Genomic DNA, 25,000 nt, shown 5'->3' on the forward strand with positions numbered 1-25,000 from the left:
AGATGTACACAGGAAGAAGAAAAGGAAGCACGAATTAATAAAGCAGAATGAAGTATAGAGAGAGGAGGAAAGAAAAGGAGGAAAAGGAAGAATGAAGAGAGAGAGAGAGAGAGAGAGAGAGAGAGAGAGAGAGAGAGAGGGAGTAAGGGGAGGGGAGGAGAGTTGATTGAAGGAGGGGGCAAGAGAGGGGGCACAGGTGAGGGGACAGGTGAATGGGAGGGAGGGGGTGCAAGGTTAAGTGGTCACCTGCGCTAAATATAACCAGGTGCTCGTCAACACCTATAAAAAGTCTTGCCATCACGACCAGCGCAACACGAAGATGAAGGCTCACTTTACGAAATATGGAAGAAAAAAATGGAGGAAAAAAATGTGTGGAGGAAAAATGGCTTGATGATGATGATGATGATGATGTGGTAATTTTGAAGGTTTTTTGTTGTTGTTGTTGTTGTTGTTGTTGATAATGATGGTATTGTTATTGTTTTTTTATTGTTTTTTTCTTCTTTTTTTTCTTTTTCTTCTTCATTCTTCTTCTTTTCTTCATTCTTTTTTTCTTCATTCTTCTTCTTCTTCTTCTTCTTCTTCTTCTTCTTCTTCTTCTTCTTCTTCTTCTTCTTCTTCTTCTTCTTCTTCTTCTTCTTCTTCTTCTTCTTCTTCTTCTTCTTCTTCTTCTTCTTCTTCTTCTTCTTCTTCTTCTTCTTCTTCTTCTTCTTCTTCTTCTTCTTCTTCTTCTTCTTCTTCTTCTTCTTCTTCTTCTTCTTCTTCTTCTTCTTCTTCTTCTTCTTCTTCTTCTTCTTCTTCTTCTTCTTCTTCTTCTTCTTCTTCTTCTTCTTCTTCTTCTTCTTCTTCTTCTTCTTCTTCTTCTTCTTCTTCTTCTTCTTCTTCTTCTTCTTCTTCTTCTTCTTCTTCTTCTTCTTCTTCTTCTTCTTCTTCTTCTTCTTCTTCTTCTTCTTCTTCTTCTTCTTCTTCTTCTTATTTATCTTCTTCTTCTTCTTCTTCTTCTTCTTCTTCTTATTCTTCTTCTTCTTCTTCTTCTTCTTCTTCTTCTTCTTCTTCTTCTTCTTATTCTTCTTCTTCTTCTTCTTCTTCTTCTTCTTCTTCTTCTTCTTCTTCTTCTTCTTCTTCTTCTTCTTCTTCTTCTTCTTCTTCTTCTTCTTCTTCTTCTTCTTCTATTTCTTCTTCTTCTTCTTCTTCTTCTTCTTCTTCTTCTTCTTCTTCTTCTTCTATTTCTTCTTCTTCTTCTTCTTCTTCTATTTCTTCTTCTTCTATTTCTTCTTCTTCTATTTCTTCTTCTTCTATTTCTTCTTCTTCTTCTTCTTCTTCTTCTTCTTCTTCTTCTTCTTCTTCTTCTTCTTCTTCTTCTTCTTCTTCTTCTTCTTCTTCTTCTTCTTCTTCTTCTTCTTCTTCTTCTTCTTCTTCTTCTTCTTCTTCTTCTTCTTCTTCTTCTTCTTCTTCTTCTTCTTCTTCTTCTTCTTCTTCTTCTTCTTCTTCTTCTTCTTCTTCTTCTTCTTCTTCTTCTTCTTCTTCTTCTTCTTCTTCTTCTTCTTCTTCTTCTTCTTCTTCTTCTTCTTCTTCTTCTTCTTCTTCTTCTTCTTCTTCTTCTTCTTCTTCTTCTTCTTCTTCTTCTTCTTCTTCTTCTTCTTCTTCTTCTTCTTCTTCTTCTTCTTCTTCTTCTTCTTCTTCTTCTTCTTCTTCTTCTTCTTCTTCTTCTTCTTCTTGTTACTACTACTACTACTACTACTACTACTATCATTCATCTATTCTTCTTGTTACTCCTCTTCTTGTTCTTGTTCTCTATCTTCACACTCTTTATCATTATTTCTTATTCTTATTAATTTATGTTCCTATTACCTTTTTTATCATCGTTTTTTATCATCTTTTTCCATCATTTATTTTCAGCTCTAAAGTAAGGACCAATTTATTTTATTTTCGTCAGTCTGCAAAATGGTGAAAACGGAGAAGGGAATTTAATTTGTGAGTTCCAACCGCAATGATTCTTTTTTCGCCAGCTGGTCAGTCATTCTTTCTGTCTGTGTCTGTCTGTCTGTCTGTTTGTTTGTCTGTTTGCTCCATTACTCTCCTGTTTCTTTGTCTCCCTGTTTGTCTTTGTCTTCTTGGTTTTGCTTGAGTGCAGCCCCACAATTCCGATACCTCTTTGTCTGTCTGTCTGTCTGTCTGTCTGTCTATTTTGTCTTTGGGTGTTTGGTGTCTGTCTGATTCTGCTTGTGTGTGTGTGTGTGTGTGTGTGTGTGTGTGTGTGTGTGTGTGTGTGTGTGTGTGTGTGTGTCTGTCTGTGTGTCTGTCTGTCTGTGTGTCTCTCTCTCTCTCTCTCTCTCTCTCTCTCTCTCTCTCTCTCTCTCTCTCTCTCTCTCTCTCTCTCTCTCTCTCTCTCTCTCTCTCTCTCTCTCTCTCTCTCTCTCTCTCTCTCTCTCTCTCTCTCTCTCTCTCTCTCTCTCTCTCTCTCTCTCTCTCTCTCTCTCTCTCTCTCTCTCTCTCTCTCTCTCTCTCTCTCTCTCTCGGTTATTGAGCGTCGCCATTCAATTTATGATCTCGTTTGAATATTCAGCAAAAGACATTAAAGAGAGAGAAAGCTTTCATAAACACAGATGCTGACGTAAAAAAAAAAGTGAGGAAGGGAGGGGTCAGGTTACTACTACTACTACTACTACTACTACTACTACTACTACTACTACTACTACCGCTATTACTACTACCACTATTACTACTACTACTACTACTACTACTACTACTACTACTACCACCACCACTACAAACACACACACACACACACACACACACACACACACACACACACGACAAAGGTAAATAAATTGTGCAAACCTTGGCCAGCAAGACAAATCCTGAACAAACAAGGAAATAAAGGAAGGAAGGAAGGAGAGAAGGAAGGATATAAGAGGAGGCTGGAAGGAAGGAAGGCAAGCAGGCAGGAAGAAGGGGAGGTAGGAACGAAGGAAGGAAGGAAGGAAGGAAGGTAAGAAAGAAGGGAAGGAAAGAGGAGGAGGATTAGGAGGACAGGATGATGAAATGAAGGAGGTAAAAAGATTAATCAACCTGAAACGAAAGAAAGGAGAATGAAGGAAAGGAAGGAAAAGAAGGAATAACACAAAGGAAGGAGAGAGAAAGAGGAAAGTTGTAAATTAGGAGAGAGGGAAAACGGTGACAACAAAGAGGGGAAAGGTAGGAGGAAAGAGAATAAGAAAGAAAGGAAGAAAAAAGGAATTGGGAGGGAAAATGAGAAAATGGAACGTTGATGGAATTGAAAAGGGAAGAAAGGAAGAGAGAAGTGAATTAAGAGAGAGAGAGAGAGAGAGAGAGAGAGAGAGAGAGAGAGAGAGAGAGAGAGAGAGAGAGAGAGAGAAATTGATGGAGGGGAAGGAATTTGGAGAGAAGAAGAAAAAAGAAAGAGGAAAGGTTATAAGAGAGAGGAAAAGGAAGGAAGAGAGGAAAGAAGAGAGAGAGAGAGAAGGAAAAGAAGGAAAATAGAAAGGTTTGGAGGAAAGAAAATGAGGACTAGAAGCATGAGGAAAGAAATACATTGAGGAAGAGTGGATAATAGAAATTTACGAGGGAAGGAAGAAGGGAAGAGGAAAAGAAGAGGATGAGGAAAAAAAAAAGAACTGGGTTAGAATTAAGAAGAGGGAAAGAGAGGAAGAGAGAAAGAAAGAAGTAGAGGAAAGAAAGGATAAGAAAGTGGGGAAGGGGAGAGAAAGAGGGAAGTAAGAGAAATAAAGAAAGGAAGGAAGGAAGAGAGGAAAGAAAGGAATTGTGAGATAGCTGAGAAACGGAGAGGAGGAGGGAAGAAAGAGATAAATGAACAAAAGAAGAAAGAAAGGAATTGGAAGAGAATGAAGAAAAGGAGAGGAGGAGGAAAGAAAGAAAGGAAGAGAGGAAAGAAGGGAGAGAGATGGACATAGCGGAAGAGGAATAAAGAAAGGAAGAAAAGAAAGAATTGGTGGAGGAAAATAGAAAAAATGGAGATGGAGAGGAATAAAGAAAGGAAGAAAGGAAGAAAGGAAAGAAAGAAAGGAAGAATAAAGAAAGAGAAGAATTACAGGAGAGGGAAAGAGAGAAAGAAGTTAGAGAGAAAGAAAGAAAGAAAGAAAGAAAAAGAAGGAATTAGGGGAGAGAGGAGACGAAGGAACGAGCGTAGAAGGAAATAAAGAGGAGAAGAAAGAGGAGGATAAGGAGAGGGGACCAAGAGGAAAGAGGAGGTTTAGAGGAGCGCTGTGTCACCTTGTTAGTGCTTGATTCCTCTTGTTTGTTGTGTCCTCTTGGTCCCCTGCCTCTCCTCTTACATCCCTTCTTCTTTTCCTTCTTTATTTTCCTGTCTTTTTCTTTTTCTATTTTCCTTTTGGTTCTGTTTTCTTGACTCCTCTTCCTTCCTTTTTTTTTCTTTTCCTTTTTGTCTTCTTGCTTTTCCTCTTCTTTTTCCTCTTTTTTCCTTCCTTTTCTCTTCGTTTTCCCGCCTCTCCTCTCGCTTCTCCTTTTCTTTTTCTCTCGTTTACTTTCTTTGTCATTCTTCGTCTGTGTTTTTCTTATTGTTTTCTCTTTTCTCTCTTGTTTTATTCTCTCTCAACTTTGCTCATTCCTTCGTGTGTCAATATTTAGTTATCGCCTCCGTCCATTTCCCTCTTCTCTTTTTTTCCCTTCCTCTTCTTCCCCTCTTCGTTCAATTTTTTTCGAGTTATTTTTTCTCTGGTTTTTCATTTCTTCCTTCCTTCCTTTACTTTCCCTTTTCTTGCTCTTCAATTTCTTCCTCCCTTCCTCCCTTCCTTCCTTCCTTCCTTCCTTCCTCTTTATCTTATCTTCCAGTCGTTTTTATTTCCTTTTTTCCTTCTCTTCCCTTCCCTTACACATCTTCCTTCCTTCCTTCTTTCCTTCCTCTTTATTTTATCTTCCAGTCGTTTTTATTTCCTTTTTTCCTTCTCTTCCCTTCCCTTTCATCTCCTTCCCATTCCCTCCCTTATTTTCCTTTCCTTTCTAATCTTCCTTTCTTCCCCTTTCCTTTCTAATCTTCCTTTCCTCCCCTTTCCTTTATTTGATTCCTTTCTTTTTCTGTTTCCTTCGCTCTTTCCTTCCATTCCCTTTCCTTTATCTTCCCTCCTTCCTTCCTTCCTTAACCTCCCTTTCTCTTCCTTCCTTTTTCCATTCCATCCCTTCCTCCCTTTCCTTCATTTCTCTCTCCCTTCCCTCCCTGTTTCTCTTTCCTCCTCATTTCCACATTTTTCTCCTCAACTTCATCTCTTCCTCTTCTCTTCCCTCTTCCCTTCCTTCCAACCCTTCCTCTTCCTTCCTCTTCTTTCCACCAACCGCTAACTTTGTCCAATACGAAACACGAGGAAGAAGAAACACTGGAAACAACACCAATCAAGAACAACAACAGCAACAGAAACTTATCGCAAAACACGTCTGGTACTCGTATTGATCCTGTTTCTTTTATGATATCCTTCGTACTGTGTGATCTCTCTCTCTCTCTCTCTCTCTCTCTCTCTCTCTCTCTCTCTCTCTCTCTCTCTCTCTCTCTTGACCTAGTTTCGCCTTGACCTGTTTCTCTCCTTTTTTTTTCCCTCCCATTAATCGTTGTCCTCTTCAATTCCTCTTCCGTACTCTTGACCTGTTTTCCTCCTCCTCCTCCTCCTCCCTCCCCCCTCCTCCTCTTCCTCTTCTTCTTCCTCCTTTTCTTAATTGCTTCCCATCAGTCTTGTTCATTTTTTGCGGTCGATTAATTTTCCTTCTTGTCTTTCATTTCTTTCTTTTTTTGCGTCTTTTCCACCCCCATCTTCTTCCTCTTCCTCTTTTTCCTCCTCTTTTTTTTTTATTTTCCTCTTGATTAATTGTTTTCGTCTTCCTTTTTTTTTTTTTCTCAATATCGACCTCTTCTCTACTTCCTTCTTTCTCTTCCTCCTCCTTCCCATTCTTTTTTTCTTCTTCTTCTTGTTGTTCATCTTATTCTTGTTCTTCTGGTTCTATTTCTTCTTCTTCCTTCTCCTCCTCCTCCTCCTTCCATTCTTCTTTTTTTTCATATTCTCGTTCATCTTCTTGTTCATGTTCTTCTGTTTATATTTCTCCTCCTCCTCCTCGTCTTTGCTGTCCTTCATCTTCCACCTTTGATTAGATAGTTAATGTAGCTCGTCACAAACAGCCTCGTAAAGACCAGTAGATCTGCGGTTGTTTGTTCTTCCTTTGTGTTCCTTTGTGTTCCTTCTCCTCCTCCTCCTCCTATCATCAAAATCTTATGAACCCCCCTTCCCATTTTCTACAGTCAATTCTTCGTTCCATATCTTAAACTTCCCTTGTGTTCTCTCTGTACCCTCTGAACCCTCCTTCCTTGACCTCTTTCCTCTCTCCTTGTTCTAGTTTCCTCCACCCCCTCCTCCTCTTCGTGTTCCTCCTTGTCCTCCTCCTCCTCCTCCTTGTCCTCGTTCTTCTTCTCCTACCCTCTGAATATGCCCATCTTTCCTCCCTCCTCTTCCTCCTTCTCTTCGTCTCTTCCTTCTCATCCTCCTTTGCCTTTTCCTCCTCTTCGGACCTTCTGAATCTCCCTTTTTCCTCCCTTTTTCCTCCCTGCTTGTCTTCGTTTCCTCACCCTTCTCGTCTCCTTCTCCTGTCTTCATCATCCTCCTCTTCGCCTCTTCCTCCTCCTCCTCGTTCTTCTTTTCCTCCTCGTACCCTTTGAACCTTGTCCCTCTTTCCTCTTTGCTCCTCCTCCTCCTCCTCTTCACACCCTTACACACACGCTCCCTTTCGCCTCCATTCTCAGTTCATAATTTTATCACGTCATGTTCGACAGTTCAATCTTCTTTTATCGCGTCATTTTTAGTGTTAACTTTTGTGCTTTTGTTATGACTTTCTATTTTATGGTGATCGTTTTTCTTTCTCTTTATTTGTTCTCCTTCATTTCGTTCTCTCTTTGCCTTCTCTCTTGCTTTCTGTTCTTCTTGTTATAATGTTCTGTTTTCATGGTCAGCCTTTTTCTTCTTTCTTTTCATCTCTCCACATTTTTTTCTTTATCTTTCTGTTTTTGCCTTTCCTTTTCTTGTCTCTGTGTTCTGTCCTTCGTAAATATTAGGATTTTGTGTTTAGTCTTGTTTTTTTTATATTTATCTTCCTCCTCCATATTCTCCTTCATCATCTCTCTTTGCTTTTTCCTGTTCGTTCTCCGTCTTTTGTTATTTCCTGTTCTTCGTGGGTGTTGTGATTCTTGTTATTCTGTTGTTTTTGTTATGCCTGTTCTCTTTCTGCTTCTCTTCCATTCATTTTTGCTCTTTACTGTTATTTCTGTCTTCTTCGCCTTTCTTCATGTTAGTCTCTTTTCTTTCTTCATTTTTCCTCTTCCTTCGTCTGTTTGTCTTCCTTGTTTCTGTTTTCTCTTTTTCCTCTTCTTCCCTTTCCTCTAATCTTGTTCTCCTACTTTTTTCCTCCTCTTTTCGTCTTCCTTTTTTCTTTCTTCGCTTCCCTCCTTCCTTCCTTTCTTCCTCTTTTGTCTTCATCTTCTCTCTCTCTCTCTCTCTCTCTCTCTCTCTCTCTCTCTCTCTCTCTCTCTCTCTCTCTCTCTCTCTCTCTCTCTCTCTCTCTCTCTCTCTCTCTCTCTCTCTCTCTCTCTCTCTCTCTCTCTCTCTCTCTCTCTCTCTCTCTCTCTCTCTCTCTCTCTCTCTCTCGTACTCCTTTCTTCCTCGTTCGTCTCCATTTTCTCAGCCTCTTCTTCCTCCTCTTCTTCCTCCTCCTCCTCCTGAGATACGGGAAACACTCTCCCACCTATGAATCCATCTCTCTCTCTCTCTCTCTCTCTCTCTCTCTCTCTCTCTCTCTCTCTCTCTCTCTCTCTCTCTCTCTCTCTCTCTCTCATCCGGGACAATTTCGCATTTAAATGATCCGTACCCGGCGTGTGTGCGTGCGTGCGTGTATGTGTGTGTGTGTGTGTGTGTGTGTGTGTGTGTGTGTGTGTGTGTTTTTGTTTTATTAGTTTACAGCAAAAACCGCGCAACCAATCTCAATTTTCTCCCATTTTCTTTTTCTCGTATCCGTGTTTTTTAGCGAATACTTAATAGCATCAACAGCAACAACAACAACAACAACAACAACGACAGCAACAACAGCCAGTATAAAAATAATCTTGGTATAATTAGTCTTTCATCACAACAAAATAATATTAGCAATTTTTTTCAACACGTACCATTTGCAAATTCACCGTAAAAATGCGATGTGTGTGTGAGAGAGAGAGAGAGAGAGAGAGAGAGCAAATGAAAGACAGATGTGCTCACTTTGAATCTCTATCTGTGGAAATTTGTCAACGCCATCTCGAGGCCGTCTTTGGAAGCTGGAGGCGGAGGCAGGAGAAGGAAGGGAAAAAGGAAGAAGAAGGAAGGAGGGCAGGAAGGAAAGGAAAGGGAGAGAAGGTTGATAAAGTAAAAGACGAAGAAGGAAGGAGAACGCAGAAGAGGGAAGGAAGAAAGGAAGGAAGGAAGGAAAATTTGATAAAGAGAGAAGGATGGAAGGAGGAGGCAGTAGAGGGAATGAAGGAAGAAAGGAGAGCAGAGGAGGAAGGAGGAAAGGTTGAAGAAATGAAGGAGGAAGCGAAGAGAGGAAGGAGGAGCCAGAAGACTGAAGGAAGGAAGAGGGAAGGAAGAAGGAGGCTGAAGTATTTTTTTTTTTTACGTCTATTTTTTTATTATTCACGCTATTATTTTTTTTAGTTTTCTTTCTTTCATTTCGATTTCAATTCATTTTCTTTTTTTATTTTTCTCTCTCTCTCTCTCTCTCTCTCTCTCTCTCTCTCTCTCTCTCTCTCTCTCTCTCTCTCTCTCTCTCTCTCTCTCTCTCTCTCTCTCTCTCTCTCTCTCTCTCTCTCTCTCTCTCTCTCTCTCTCTCTCTCTCTCTCTCTCTCTCTCTCTCTCTCATTTCAACTCTGACCTCTGTTAATGAACAACAAGAAAAAAGAAAATCATTCAGAACAGCGCAAAGGAAAAGAAAAATATATATAAACGTACCCTATATATTTTTTTTTCTTTATTTCACTGCGTTGTCACAAGTCATCCCTTATCATTTTACTGCCGTTTTCTATATTCCTTCCCTCGGCAACCCCGCGCCCGTGATTTTCCCGTTTTCTTTGATAGTTTATTTTCTCTGGGCCGCCGCGAAGAGAAATGAGGCTTTTTTGCTCGATATTTGACGAGGGAAAGAAAGAAAGAATAGTTTGCAAGGTGATATTGGAGGGGATGGCCAACTCTTGACCGTCTGTTCTTTTTTGCTCTTGTTTGACCGTTTGACAGCCGCTGTTTCTTCTTTCCTATTTCTTTCAGTGTCATGTTATTTTGATTTTTGTTTACTTATTCTCTATTATTTGTCTTATTTGTTCATCTTTTTCATTTTTCTCCTTTTCCTTTGTTATGTCTATTTATTCACATTTTCCTATTTCTTTTCTTCTATTTATATTTCTTTCTATTTCTATTATTTGGTCAACTTATATATTTCTCTTCCCTTCCTGTGTTATCTTTCTCTTGATTATCCTTCTTTCCCATTTCTCTTCTTTTATTCCTCTGCTAATTGGCTGTTGTTTAGTCACCTTTCCTATTTCTTTTCCTTTCCTTCTCTGTTGTGTCTTTTCTTTCGTCTTTCCTTTTTTCCTATGTTTATTTCTTTATTTATTGCTTTGGGTTAGTCTACCAGTTGTTCTTTTTGCCGTTTTCTTTTTGTGTTCACTGTTGTTTCTGTATTCTCGTCCTACCAAACATACTGGTTTTCTGTCACGATAGTTTCACCACAATCTGGCCTCTTAACATCATACTTTACGGCGTCCTTGTCTTGGAGTTAATGTTACTTCATTGTTCATTCCGGTCACTTTTCGCGTCTGCATTCAGCGCTCGTTTCTGGGAGACGTGAGACATCGTTACATCAAATAAGATTTCTCCTTCAGCTTTTACCAGATTTTTTGTTTTCAACCCGTCCGCTGCGATTGGCACGGATTTGGCTTTCATTGGTAGCCTGGCAACATACACTCCCAAGCCTTTCTCTGCCTCTGTGGTGGGTAGTGTAGTGTTTCCCATGTGGTATTGGTGTGCTGGATATCCCCTCCCATGGTGCAGGACTTTACATTTTTCTTCATTGAATTGTAGCAGCCACTTTTTGATCCATTCCTGTAGCTTGGGAATGTCGTCTTGTAGGAAATCCGCATCCAAGAGGTTAAGTTATCTGACAGGCTGAATAAAAGACGAAAAAATAAAATTGGTTTTGTTCAACGTAAATGAGGAACGTGTAGGCGACTTTTTCTAATTAATTAAGAGACGGGCGATAGATAATAATTTTCAAAAATCTTTATCTCGACAATAGAAGTAGATAGACAAAATGGACTTTAATTTGTCCCAATGCCATATGTAGCATTTTATATAGACAAAAATTAGTTAAAATCGTAGAACAAACTACTCCTACTAAGAGGAAATCAATATGTTGGAAAAGTAACCCATAGAAAACTTGTATATATATAGGGACCGGGGTCTGTCACTCTTGGAACAGATGTCACGGGAATGGCCAAGGGGGGAACTTTGAATACGGGCATTAGGAAGTATTAAAAGCCTGGTGGGCCGCCAAGAGTCGTTAAAGGAAGCTGAAAAAGGTTAAAAGGAGCTAAGAGGGTGTATTAATAGAGGTCCAGGTATGCTTGTCAGTTTTTACCTCAGGATCCTTAGAGTTTAGTTAGTCGAGTTTGATAGTGAAAAGTATATCGGGAGCAGAGTGGCTATTTTTCCTCCTGAGTACTTCTTTTCTTCTTCGGTAATAATAGATAATGAAATAAAATATAAATATCGGTAAGAATAAAGAAAAAAAAGAAAAATTGAATTGTTGGTTGATTAAAGATGAAATTAAATAAAGACGTTAGTAATAAAATGAGAGTAATAGAAAAGGAGAGTTATGCAAATAGTAAAGATTAAAGTAAAAAATAAAGCAAGGAGTAAAGAGGAAAATAAAAATAAAAATATGTTGGTGATAATGAGTAAAATAAAGAGATGATGATAAACAGTAAAATAAATAAAAACTGGAAATAAAAAAACAATAAAATAAGGTTGGTAACAGTAAAAAAAAAGTATAATAAAAAGGTAATAAAAAATGAAATGAAAATATAAATGATAATAACGAAAAAGTAAAATAAAAAAAAGTATCTGCAATTAAAAGTAAAGATTAAAGTAAAAAATAAAGCAAGGAGTAAAGAGGAAAATAAAAAATAAAAATATGTTGGTGATAATGAGTAAAATAAAGAAGAGTTGATGATAAACAGTAAAATAAATAAAAAACAATAAAATAAGGTTGGTAACAGTAAAAAAATATAATAAAATAAGGTTATAATAAAAAAAATAAAATGAAAAGTAAATGATAATGAAAAAGTAAAAAAAAAAAGTGTTTGGAAGAGTGACTAAAATAAAGAAGTTGATGACAAACGGTAAAATAAATAAAAACTGGAAATATAAAACAATAAAATAAGGTTGGTAACAGTTAAAAAAAAAAGTTTAGTGAAATAAGGAATAATAAAAAATAAAATGAAAATAAATGATAATGACGAAAAAGCAATAAAAAAAGAGCAATTAAAAGGCAGCAGGAAGATTAAGTTTTTTTATTGGGCGCGCTAAGTCTCCTGTGATCAATTGCGTGTTTGCCCAACCTTCCTTTTTTTTCATTATTTGGTCAGAAAAACAAGATCTCTCTCTCTCTCTCTCTCTCTCTCTCTCTCTCTCTCTCTCTCTCTCTCTCTCTCTCTCTCTCTCTCTCTCTCTCTCTCTCCTATTTTATCTTAGCTCTTCCCTTTCCTTCCTTTTTCTTCCTTCCCTTTCTCTCTCCTTTCCCCCTACTTCCTTTCCCCTCCCTTTTCATCCCCTCCCATCCCTTCCCCATCCCTTCCTACCCTTCTCCTCCCTTCCCTTCCCTTCCCCACCCCTTGCTTTCCCCTCCTACCTATCTCCTCCCTTCCCTTCCCTTCCCCAAGCATTCCCTTCCTTCCCCACCCTTCCTTCCTCCCTTCCCTTCCCCGCCCTTTCTCCTACTTCCCCACCCGCATCTCCAGTATTGATCGGGACATGTGGGCGGAGATGATGGGAGGAGGGAGGGTGGACAGTGGGAGGAATGGGAAGGAGGAAGAAGGAGGAAAGGGAGGAGAGGGACACAGCAGCAGGAGAAACTCTGTGTGTGTGTGTGTGTGTGTGTGTGAGAGAGAGAGAGAGAGAGAGAGAGAGAGAGAGAAGGAAGGAAACAGTTCGGCAAGAGAATGACCCAAGAGAGAGAGAGAGAGAGAGAGAGAGAGAAAATTATGTTCAGTTTCGGTTTAAAATTCTGTAATTGATGAGAAAGAGAGAGAGAGAGAGAGAGAGAGAGAGAGAGAGAGAGAGAGAGTTATGTTGGGTTTGGTTTGATATTCTGTAATTCATGAGGAGGGAGAGAGAGAGAGAGAGAAACAATCAGAGTAAATAGAAATAAATAAATAAAAACTCCTAATTGATAACATCGAAATGAACGAAAGGAATTAAAAAAAAAACGATGAAAAATGGTAATTAATCAAATGAGAGAGAGAGAGAGAGAGATTCATCATGCAATATGTCGCACAGAACTAATGAAGGGATCTGCGCACAAAGCCATTTTAATCCTGTCATGCTAATATTATGTTCGTCTTTGTTTATTAGTGTTTTTTTTCTTTGCAAACAACACATTAAACTTAAAACAACAAGAGTATTAGATTATTGCCTCGTATCATCCACCTGTTTGCTCCCTTCCTCAGCCATTCCCTTCCTTCCTCTCCCTTCCTTCCTCTCCCTTCCCCGCCCTTTCCCTTCCCCGCCCTCTCCCTTCCCCGCCCTTTTCCTTACTTCCCCACCTGTATACCTTTCTTCCTTTCCTTTGTCTTCTTCCCTTTTCCTCCTCTTCCTCAACCTCCTCATTTATCTTTTTTTCTTCGCCTTCCTCCTCCTCCTCCTCCTCCTCCTTCTTGTCATTCTTCGTTCACCTCGTTTTGACTCCATCTGCTTATATGCTCATTTTGGCTCTTCTCCTTTTCCTTCTCCTCCTCTTCCTCCTCCTTCTGCTTCTCTTGTATTCCTCCTCCTCCTCCTCCTCATTTATTCCTCTCCATCTCCTCCTCCTCCTCTCCTCGTGATCGTGTTTTCCAGTTCATCCTTCTCCTCGTCCTCCTCCTCCTCTGCATTCTACTGGTTGAATCCTCTTCCTCTTCTTTCTCTTCCTCCCTCTCATGTATTCCTCTCCCTCTTCCTCTTCTTCCTTCTCCTTTATCCTTCTCATGTATTCCTCCTCCTCTTCCACCACCTCTTCCACCATCTCCTCCTCCTCCTCCTCTTTAGTCTCCGTACAACTTGCAGGAGTCAACCGCGTCATGATAGAAAACGCGAGAGAGATGAAATTGGGCAGACCCTAACGTTATTATTATTATTATTATTATTATTATTATTATTATTATTATTATTATTATTATTATTATTATTATTATTATTATTATTATTATTATTATCATTATTATTATCCTTACTGTTACCGTTGCTGTTGTTATTTATTTCTGCTTTTATTCTTTCTTATTTACTTTTCTTTCTATTGTTATTACTTCACATTATTTCGCCTCTCCACAATACCTTCGCTAATCCTCCCAGCACGTGTCGTTCCTATGAAAGGTTTACTTCGGACCTGGCTGCTAATGGGCGGATTGTCGGGGATTGTCGGGGGAAGGTGGGGGAAGGAGGGGAGAGACAGGCCTGGCTCGCGTCATACACACACACACACACACACACACACACACACACACACACACACACACACACACACGCCCCATTTGTTTGTTTGTCGCGGCGTCCTGGGCTTGAAAGGGTCGCTGGGATGGTTCTGGTGGTGGTGGTGGTGGGGTGTAATTTTGAGTTGGTATCAGTGCCTGGTTACGGAGGTGGGTGGGGGCGGGGGGGGGTTGTTGAAGGGGGAGAGGGTTTTGTTTTTTGATGTGTTGGAGAAATGCTTTATATAGATTTTCCTCCTCTCTGTCTGTCTGTCTGTCTGTCTGTCTGTCTGGTGAATTATTAATAACCTCGATGGGTGGAATTCGCTGCCTGGTTGCTTTTTTCAGTTTTATTTCTCTTTTATTTTTTGCCCTTGTTTTGTTTTTACGATTTTTATTTATTTTATGTTTTCCTCTGCGATGAAATTTTCATAACCCCGAGAATTGGCACCTGCTGTTTTTTTTTTATTTCCTTTCCTTCATACTATTTTGTCTCCGATTATTTTTTTCTTTTTTTTTCTTATTGCCAACTCGTTTCATTTTGTCTCCGATCGTTTTTAGTTTTTCTTTTTTCTTCCTCGTTCAGTTTTGGTTCCTATTAGTTTTTTGTTCTTTCTTTCTTATTTCCTACTTCGTTCTATTTTGTCTACGATTGTTATCTTTACGGTAAAGTTTTGACGAGAAGTTTTCCGTTTTTTCTTTGATTTCCTTCTCTTTCATATTTTCTCGCTTCTTAATTTTTTTTTCACATTATTATAGATATTTTTCTGGTATGAATTTGGTCCAGTTACATAAATTTCATACTTTCCAGCGCCCCTTGCATTGGAATTAGAGTTTATGTGTTTGTTTTTATATCTCAGCTTATTCGCTTTTAATCCCAGTTTGCTCTCCCCCGCGTCTGCATCCTCGACTATTATTCACGGTTTTTCTCTCTTTCTCTTTTCCAGGTGAGTTTTACGGAACAGCTGAGAGCGTGCCGCGTGAGCGTAAGGACAGGGAACGGACGGTAAGGAGAGGAGATAAGAGGAGGAAAATGAGGAGGAGGAGGAGCGGCAGGAGAAAAATTAGGAGGAGGAGGAGGTGGGGAAAAAATTAGAAGGTTGAGGAGGAGGAGGAGAAAAATGAGGTAAAGAAGGAGGATGAAATGGAGAAAAGGGAAAGTGAAGGAGTAGGAAAGAGGAGGATGGAGAAGGAGCAGAAACAGCGGAGAAGAGTAAGAGGAAGAGGAGAACTAGAAAAGGATCAGTATTACAAGCAGAAGGAGGAGGAGGAGGAGAGAATAATAGAAACAAGAGGAGGAGGAGGAGAAGCAGAGAAAAGATGGAAGATGAAGAGGAGAAGAACGAAGAAGAAAAAGGGAAAAAAGAGGAGGAGAAAAGAGAAGGAAAAGCAGGAGGAACAAAAATGGGAGAGCAGGAAGAAGAGGAGAACAGAAGAAGAGGAAGAAGAAGAAGAAGAAGAAGAAGAAGAGGGTTAAAACGATAAAGGAGGGGGAGGGGAGCCGGAGAGGGTGAAAAGGAAGGTTAAGGAGAATGAAATATAGTTCATAAAGAGGGAGGAATGAGGAGGAGGAGGAGGAGGAGGAGGAGAGGAGGAGGAGGAGGAGGAGGAAGAGGGAAGGACAATGAAAACCTCACAAAATTACGAGTCCTCTCTCTCTCTCTCTCTCTCTCTCTCTCTCTCTCTCTCTCCCCCCCCATACCGCCCTTCCATTAACCTACCACATTCAGAGTTCCCTTACCTCTCCTCCTCCTCCTCCTCCTCCTCCTCCTCCTCGCTCCCTTCCTCTCCTTCATCATATTAAAAGTTGGGGTATTTAGTATTTAATATATATTTTTACCAGGAGCAAAAGTAAACACGGTATATAGATTAAGAGAACACATAAATAGCTTCTTAGTGTTATTAGAAGAGAATTAAATGCCCAGTAATTATGTGATGAGGAGGAGGAGAAAGTTGATGAATGAGAAAGAAGGGAAAGAAGGCAATGATGGTGAAGGAAGTGGATGAAGGAATAAAAGGAATGAATGATGAATGGGAGAGGAAAGAGAAGAAGTGGAAGATGAATAAGAAGGATAAAGATATGGAAGTGAAAGAAGGAATAAACGAAAGTAGAAGAAATTGAAGAAGATAAGAACAAGTGAATATAACAAAGAACAGCTGTAAGAAGAAGAAGAAGAATGATAAAGATATGAAACAGGAATAAAGAATAAAGATTTGGAATATGAGTAAGATTAAGTAAAAGAAAGAACAAGGAAGATAAAGATAAGGCAAAAAGATGAAGGAATATATGGAATGAATAATAGATGGAAAAGATAGATAAAAAATGAAACCAGTAAAGGAAAGGAAAAATAAAAGAGAGATAGGAACAAAATGAGAAAGAAAGAAAGAAAGAAAGAATGGATAAAATGGCAGAAGAGAGAGAGAGAGAGAGAGAGAGAGAGCAAAATCTCCCACACTCTCCCCCCCCCTTTTAACCTCAGTGCAAGAGCTGTTTGATGCTGTAGGAAGGAAAGAGTGTGTGTGTGTGTGTGTGTGTGTGTGTGTGTGTGTGTGTGTGCGCGGATGAACAAACTCCTCCAATGGCAGCTAATGAAGGTATTGACGCACACACACACACACACACACACACACACACACACACACACACACACACACACACACACACACACACACACACACACACACACACACACACATGCACACGGGAAAAGGATAGAAAAGGGTTTAAAATAGACGAGAGAGAGAGAGAGAGAGAGAGAGAGAACAAAGGGTGGAGTGGGAAAAATAACACAACCCACAACGTTGAAATAAAGAAGTCTAGTTGAGTGTCGGCTAACAAGGGCTGGTGACGTCCGCTGGGAGATTGATCACCTGGGACGCGGGCGGGAAAGGAAAGAACAGGAAACGGGATAGAAAGGGATGGATGACATGGGATAGTTTGGGTTGGTCTGGGATGGGAAGCGAAGGGAAGGGATATTGTGGGATAGGTTAGGATGGGATAGGATAGGCTGTTAACCCGGTAGCTGTGGAGGTCATGTTTCTTAGGTTAGGTTCGGTTAGGTTAGGTTAGGTTAGGTTAGGTTAGGTTAAAGGTTAGGTTAGGTTAGGTTAGGTTCGGTTAGGTTAGGTTAGGTTAGGTTAGGTTAGGTTCGGTTAGGTTAGGTTAGGTTAGGTTAGGTTAGGTTAGGTTAGGCTAGGTTAGGCTAGGTTAGGCTAGGTTAGGTTAGGTTAGGTTCGGTTCGGTTCGGTTCAGTTAGGTTAGGTTCGGTTAGGTTAGGTTAGGTTAGGTTCGGTTAGGTTAGGTTAGGTTCGGTTAGGTTAGGTTAGGCTAGGTTAGGTTAGGTTAGGTTAGGTTAGGTTAGGTTAGGTTAGGTTAAAGCCCCTCTAAGCAAAATAAGAAGACAGAATCATCACTCACGCAGACCATTTCATAATATATATCAACGCATATGTGATCAGTTTATGCATCATCTATTTTGGGGGGGTTTATATCATGGCAGAAATTTGGCCCATCGCTGGTACACGGTAAAGCCACAAATTTAAGCCCGTCGCTGCTACCGGGTTAAAGGGTTGGAATGGGAACAGAAAAGAAATTATGGTATGGGTAAGATCGCTTGGGTTGGTCTGGGATGGGAAGTGAAGGGAAGGGAAGTTAAGGGAAGGTATGGGGTGGGATAGGATAGGTTAGGAAAGGGATTTGATGAGAACAGAAAAGAATAGGATGGAAAAAAAGATAAGGAAGGGAATTAAAAGGAATGGATGGGAAGCGAAGGGAAGTTAAGGAATGGGAACAGAGAAGAAAAAGGGATGGAAAGAGAGATAAAGAAGGGAACTCAGACGAAAAGGGAAAAAAGGGAGAAAAAGGAGAGCGAAATTAAATTAAATGGATGGGCGTGGGACGGACAGGAGAGAGAGAGAGAGAGAGAGGACAGGACAGGACAGAATATGACCAGGAAAAAAGAATGAGAGAGAGAGAGAGAGAGAGAGAGAGAGAGAGAGAGAGAGAGAGAGAGAGAGAGAGATTTACATAGATTTACATAGAAAATCAGACCACACAGACCCCATGGTCCAGACTTGGTGGTCTGTCCTTAAACCTAAGTGATTTTACATTAATCAGAAGACTCCAAAACGTTGCATTTCTACTCTAGTTGACATTAAGTTGAAGGAAGTGACGGTCGAGCTTATTTTTGAAGGAGTCAATCGTGTTACACTGGACCACTGACGGTGGAAGCTTATTCCATTCTCGCACTACAACGTTGGTGAAGAAAAATTTGGTGCAGTCTGAATTTACTTGTCTACATCTGAGTTTTACGCCATTGTTCCTCGTGCGCAAAGTGTCATCGATCATAAACAATGTTGATCTGTCTACATTCGTGAAACCATTAAGTATTTTAAAACATTCGATCAGTTTTCCTCGGAGGCGACGTTTCTCAAGAGAGAACATGTTAAGGGTAGAAAGCCTTTCTTCGTAGGATTTGTTGCGCAAGGAAGGGATCATTTTCGTTGCCCGACGCTGAACACCTTCTAATTTAGCAATATCCTTTGCATGGTAGGGAGACCAAAACTGTACCGCATATTCCAAGTGGCGTCTGACTAAACTATTGTAGAGCGGGAGTATTACATCTTTATTCTTGAATAAAAAGTTTCTTTTAATGAAGCCCAACATTCTGTTCGCTTTATTTGCTGCATCGATGCATTGCTGTGAGAATTTGAGGTTTGACGCGATTTTGACCCCAAGTCTTTGACGCATTGAACGCTTTTGAGTTTAACGCCGCGCATTTCGTATTCGAACTTCTTATTCCTCGTTCCAACTTGAAGGACCTGGCACTTGTCTACGTTAAAGGGCATCTCCCATCTATCCGACCAAGCTGAAATTTTGTGCAAATCCTCTTGGAGGCTTTGCCTGTCTTCGTCAGTGAGAACCGAGTTGCCAATCTTTGTGTCGTCTGCAAATTTACTAATGCGGTTATTGAGTCCAACATCCACGTCGTTGATGTAAATAATGAAGAGCACTGGGCCAAGGACCGAGCCCTGAGGGACGCCACTAGTGACAGGCGCCCACTCTGAGTTAAATCCGTCAATCACTACTCTTTGTTGTCTGTTGCTCAACCAATTCGCGATCCATTGGTTTACTTGACCGTCAATACCTATTTCCTTTAATTTGTAAAGTAATTTATGATGCGGGACTTTATCAAACGCTTTCTGGAAATCAAGATAGACTACGTCCAGTGATTTGGTTACGTCATAAACAGAGAAGAGGTCGTTATAAAAGGTTAATAGGTTTGATAGGCAGGATCTTTTGTTTCGGAAGCCATGTTGTGAGTCCCCAATCAATGAGTGGCTTTCAAGGTAATTCACAATTTTGTCTCTAATTATGCCCTCAAGTAGCTTACCTACAACCGAAGTTAGACTAATGGGCCTGTAATTACCTGGTATTTTTTTGTCTCCTTTCTTGAAAATCGGTGTCACGTTAGCCTTTTTCCAATCTGAAGGAACGATGCCTTGTCGCAAGGACATATTGAATACGGTTGTGAGGGAGGAGAGTATTTCGCTCTTTGTTTCTTTCAGCAGAGTTGGATATACTTTGTCAGGTCCAGGACTTTTATTTGTTTTAAGTGAATGGAGAGCTTTAAGGACTTCATCGGTTGTTATTTCAAAATTAGGCAATGCATGCTCGAGATTTACAATAGTACTGGTGTTGGTGGTAGCGAGAGGAAGACTGTTAGTATTAAACACCGAGGAAAAGTAATTGTTTAAGAGGTTTGCAATGTGTTGGCTGTCAGTCACTAGTGCACCGTCGCTGTTTGTTAAAGGTCCAATACCACTTTTGATCGCCTTTCTGTTGTTTATGTAACTAAAGAAAGATTTCGGATTATTTTTACAGTTGGCTGCAATATTTTCTTCGTATCTACGCTTTGCCTGACCTACTAGTCTTTTTACTCGTCGCCTGGCATCATTATAAAGTCTAATGTTTTCGGGCGTGCTTTGTTCTTTCTTTAACCTGTAAAACAATTTTCTCTCATTGACTGATTGTTTAATTTCGCTATTAAACCACGGTGGGCTTTATTAGTGTTAATTCGCTTCTCGCACAAGGGGACGAATGTGTTCTGCTGAGTGAGTAAGTGATTTTTTAAGGCTTAGCCAGGCTTCCTCTACGTTGCCGTCATCTGATAGTTGTATTTCTGTTAGTTTTTGTCGGATTTCTACGAAGTTAGCTCTTTTGAAATTGGGCACCTTTACTTTATTTTCAGTCACTGATGATTGAGCTTTAATGTCGACGCGCACTAATTTATGATCGCAAGAACCGAGGTGTTCTCCTACCGTGACACTACTGACAAGGTTATCTTGGGTCGTTATAACAAGGTCGAGTATATTATTTTGTCGAGTTGGCTCAGAAACCATTTGGCTTAGATAATTTTCTTCTAGAAATTCGATCATTCTATGTGACTCGCCTTCGGTACCTGACAGTGTCGCCCAGTCGATATGGGGTAGGTTAAAGTCTCCTAATATCAGTGAGTCGCTGTTATTAAGTGACTGCCTTAAGACGCTGTACATTTCAAGGTCGTCATCGAGTGATTGCCCGGGAGGTCTGTAGGTGACAGATATATTTAAGTTGACTTTTGCAATGTTTACTCGCACGCACAAATGTTCAACGTTACTGTTTCCCGGTGTTTTGTCAGTGGGTTGCAAATAGCTTTTGACATAAAGGGCGACGCCACCGCCTCTACGGTTTACACGATCTTTGTTGAAGAGTCTGTAGCCATCTATGTTGTATTCGGAACTTAAATCAATATTTGTGGTGTCGATAAATGTTTCGGTTATAGCAATTATGTCAAAATTTTCTGTTAAAGCAAGACATCTCAGTTCATCAAATTTGTTTCTTAGACTACGCGCATTGAAACTAAGGATTTTTAAGTTATCTAGAGGGAGAGAGAGAGAGAGAGAGAGAGAGAGAGAGAGGGTGGAAACGGGAAAAAGCAAATTGTGTGTGTGTGTGTGTGTGTGTGTGTGTGTGTGTGTGTGTGTGTTTGGACAGATGATGTTTGTCTGTATGTCTGTTTGTTTGTTTGTTTTTCGTTACCGTGTTGCCGCAGACTCACGTATTGTTGTTGTTGTTGTTGTTGTTGTTGTTGTTGTAGGCTTAGGGGCGGCATAGTTTTTGTTGTTGTTGTTTTGTGTTTTTGTCATTTGTTCTTTTCCTTTTATTTGTGTTGTTTTTGCTGTTATTTTTTTCTTTTATCAATTTTGTGAGTGTTTAATTTTTGCCCTGTGCTTTGTTTTTCGTTCTTTTGTGTTATTGTGTTATTTGTGTTCTTTTGCTGTTATTGCTGTTATTGTGTTCTATATATATCTGTGTTGTATTGTTCTGCAGAGGGAAGGAAGGGAGTGGCTGGCAGAGGGGAGTGTTGCCTTGTGTTGTGCTGCGGAGGGAAGGAAGGGAGTGGCTAGCAGGGGGGGGAAGTGTTGCCTTGTGTTGTGCTGCGGAGGGGAGGAAGGGAGTGGCTGGCAGGGGGGGGGGGGGAGTGTTGCCTTGTGTTGTCCTACGGAGGGGAGGAAGGGAGTCTCAGGGGGGGAGTGTTGCCTTGTGGTGTGCCGTCTCATGTAAATTCAATCTCCTACCCCCTCCTCTTCCCTCTCTCCTCCTCCTCCTCCTCTTCCTCTTCCTCCTTTTCCCACATGCCAAGTCAGACACACACGACAGCATTTTAATCACATTTCACCACACAGATTATGCCTCGCCTGTAATATTTAGTGGACACATCACACGGGGCCTGAAACAATGGATTACGAGTTTAAGTAATCACCCGCCCAGAGCTGTGAGTGATGTGGAGTCAGGAGGGAAGGGACGGGAAGGGATGAGATAGGGAAGAGAAGGGGAGGGAGGGAAGGGACGGGAAGGGATGAGATAGGGAAGAGAAGGGGAGGGAGGTAAGGGACGGATTTGGATGGGAAATGATTATGGAGAAATAGGTGCGCTGTGAGTGATGAGTCAGGAAGGATGGGAGAAAAGGGGAAGGGACGGGAAGGGAGGAAAGGGGAAGGGATGGGATAGGGAAGAGAAGGGGAGGGAGGGAAGGGACGGATTTGGATGGGAAATGATTATGGTGAAATAGGTGCGCTGTGAGTGATGAGTCAGGAAGGATGGGAGAAAAGGGGAAGGGACGGGAAGGGAGGAAAGGGGAAGGGATGGGATAGGGAAGAGAAGGGGAGGAGGGAAGGGACGGATTTGGATGAGAAATGATATCATGAAATCGTTAAGCTGTGAGTAATGAGTCAGGAATTAAGGGAATGGACGGGAAGGGAGAGAAGGGAAAGGGATGGGATAGGGGAGGAAAGGGTATGGAAGGGAAAGGAATGGACGTATTATGATGCTGTAAGGGATAAGTCAGGAAGGAAGGGGCGGAATGGAGGAGAGTGGAAGGGGAAAGGACAGAAAAGAGAAGGGACGGTAATATGATGGAAGGGAAGGGATGGGAAAGGAATGGAAGGGAGGAAAGAAATGACATGCAGGGAAGGGACAGAGAGGAAGGGAATGGAATGGAGTATGATGGAAAGGGTTAAGATGGGATAGTTGAAGATGGTTAGGAATCGGAAGGGAATAGAAGGGAAGGGAAAGGATGGGATGGGATGGGATGGAACGGGATGAGATTGAACATTTTGGGATGGGAAGAGGAGAGAAAGGTAAAGAAGGGAAATTAAGGGAAAGGAAAGGTAAGAGAGAGAGAGAGAGAGAGAGAGAGAGAGTTGACTAGAGATTGATATGAAGGAAAAACTACAAGATAAGAACAGCAATTAAAAAGAAAGAAAAAAAACTCGTTCATTGATTAGGGATTATATGTTCGTGTGTTCGTATGTACGTACACACACACACACACACACACACACACACACACACACACACACACACACACACACACACACACACACACACCATATTCATACAAGCTTTAACTAACCTTGACCATATTAATTAAGTTTCAGAGAGAGAGAGAGAGAGAGAGAGAGAGAGAGAGAGGGAGAGTATATGGACGCCTAATTGAATTCGTCTAGCAGTAATTAATTTCTACTTTTTTTATAATCTTTCCCATTAGTTTTGTTATTTATTTCAACGGTTATTCATCTATTCATTCAGTTATTCACGTATTCACTCGTTTATTCATTTGTATGTTTATTTGTTTAATTCACGCATTTAATTAACTACTTACTCTAAACCCATTACTCCTATTTTTACTACTAACCTATTACTAATCTTTTCCCTACTTTTTACTAGTTTTACATTTACTATCAATCTATGACTATCCTTTTCCCAACCTGTTACTATCGGTACTACTATTAATATCATCTCATAACTAACCCTTTCCCAGCCTATTACTACCACTATTACTATTACTACCACTACTACTACCACTACCAACTTATATAACCAACTACTATTTTTTTTATGGTCTAACTCTTAGCCTGTTAATTCTACCTTCTTTCCCTCCCTCCCTTCCTTTCTTCCTCTTCCTTCCCTCTTTCTTACTCTTTTAATCCTCACTAATTTCCTCCCTTACTCCTTCTTCTGCTCTTCCCCCTTCCTCCTTTCCCCCCTTATTCCTCCCTTTGGTCAGTCCTCCCTTCTTTCTTCCCTTTCTCTTCTCTCTGTTTAGTATTTCCTCCCTTTCTCTTCTACTTCTTCCCCTGGTAAGCTCTTCTTCTCTTCCTCCCTTCATTATCTCTATGGTCAGTTCTCCTTCCCTCCCATCACTGTATCACCAAAGAATGAATCCTATAGAAGAAACTAGAAAAGAGAAGTAGAGTGCCCATAGGAGAGGTCAATCAGTCCCCGATCGCTTTATACACCAACCATTTCTCTAAGCCGAAGTCAGGGTCGCTGGGAGGCACTGAGACGCTCGTGTGCTATCTAGGAGGAAGATATCGAAGAGCCAATGAGCGCTGCTGATAGGGAGGGAGATAGCGGTGGTGGTGATGGTGATGGTGGTGGTGGTTTAGTCTGGTGTTGGGTGTGTCGGAAGGTTGAGTGAGGGAGGGACGGTGTGTTGGGTGATGGTTGTTGCGGTGGAAGCGTTCGTGTGTGTGTTGAGTGATATTTTGGAGAACTTACGAGGATAGTGAACGCTGTCTTTCTTTATATAATAGGCTGCCTTCCTTTCTTTATTTTCTCAACCCGGGGGGGGAGTGAGAGAGAGAGAGAGAGAGAGAGAATTTGATTTGATTTGATTATACTGAAAAAGAGAAATTCTGAAACGCAACGGAGAAGGGAAGGGAGGACAAAAAGAGGGAAAGAGGAGGACGGTAAATGCGACAAAAACAGACAGACAGACACAGACACAGGAAAAGACAGATAAACAGACATACATTTCGACTCTTACCCAGATCCCTCTAGTGACAGAATCTATCGCATCCTGAAACATAATCGAAACCCTTGTTACTTGCCCACTCCATAAGCACATACATACATCAACTAACATAATACACATACATATATGCACATACTCCCTTACAGTAGCCTTGATGATGCTCGGAAAAGACGCCCGCTTATCTGCTTGTATCTAGGAGAGGTATTTATTAGTGTGGGAGACGTTAGGTTCAAAGGGGACGCCTCCAAAGCTCATGGGTCGTTGAGATTAAATTATTGTGCATGAATTTGTTTATAATGAAAAAAATGAGGGTAAAAAAGAAAAATCAAGAGGAGAAAATGGAGAGTGAAATGAATAAATGAAGGAGAAAGAAGAGGAAAAGGACGAAATCGATGAAAAGGAAGAGAATGAAGAGGAAAAGGAGAAGGAAGAAGAAAAACGAAAAAGGAAAAAAAAATGATCAGAGAAGAAGGAGGAAAATGAATAAAGGAAAAAGGAGGAAGAGAAAGAGGATGAAAACACTGAATAGGAAGAGAATGTAAAGGATAAAAAAGAGGAAGAAGAGGAGGAGGAGGAAAAGAACAGAGAGAGAGAGAGAGAGAGTTATCCAATTGTCTGCGTCTTCTCGTCTTTATCTGTCTCGAGTCTATAGAGGAGAAGATAAGGATGATATGGAATGGAAAAAAAAAATGATAAAAAAAGTACGAGTTGGTAAAAATAAATACAAACAATAACTATAATAATGATAATAGTGATAGATGTGATGATAACAAGAACAGCAACAATAATAATAACAAGATGATAACGATGATGATAACGATAATAGTCGGTTATTTCAAAAGGTGTTTACTGTAGTTTGTGACACGTA

General features: G+C 40.5%; 1 protein-coding gene across 1 annotated transcript in view; it reads left to right on the top strand.

Annotated features, from left to right (window-relative positions):
• Positions 1–25,000, top strand: part of LOC126981297 (protein phosphatase 1 regulatory subunit 14B-like) — a 93,572-nt gene that overhangs the window by 20,750 nt on the left and 47,822 nt on the right. Inside the window, exon 2 of the mRNA XM_050832217.1 lies at positions 14,719–14,777. Within this exon, the coding sequence (XP_050688174.1) occupies positions 14,719–14,777 (59 nt within the window). The remainder of the gene's footprint in view (positions 1–14,718; positions 14,778–25,000) is intronic.

This window comes from Eriocheir sinensis, chromosome 47 (genome assembly GCF_024679095.1).
Source record: "Eriocheir sinensis breed Jianghai 21 chromosome 47, ASM2467909v1, whole genome shotgun sequence".
In the NCBI taxonomy this organism is placed as follows: Eukaryota; Metazoa; Arthropoda; class Malacostraca; order Decapoda; family Varunidae; genus Eriocheir; species Eriocheir sinensis.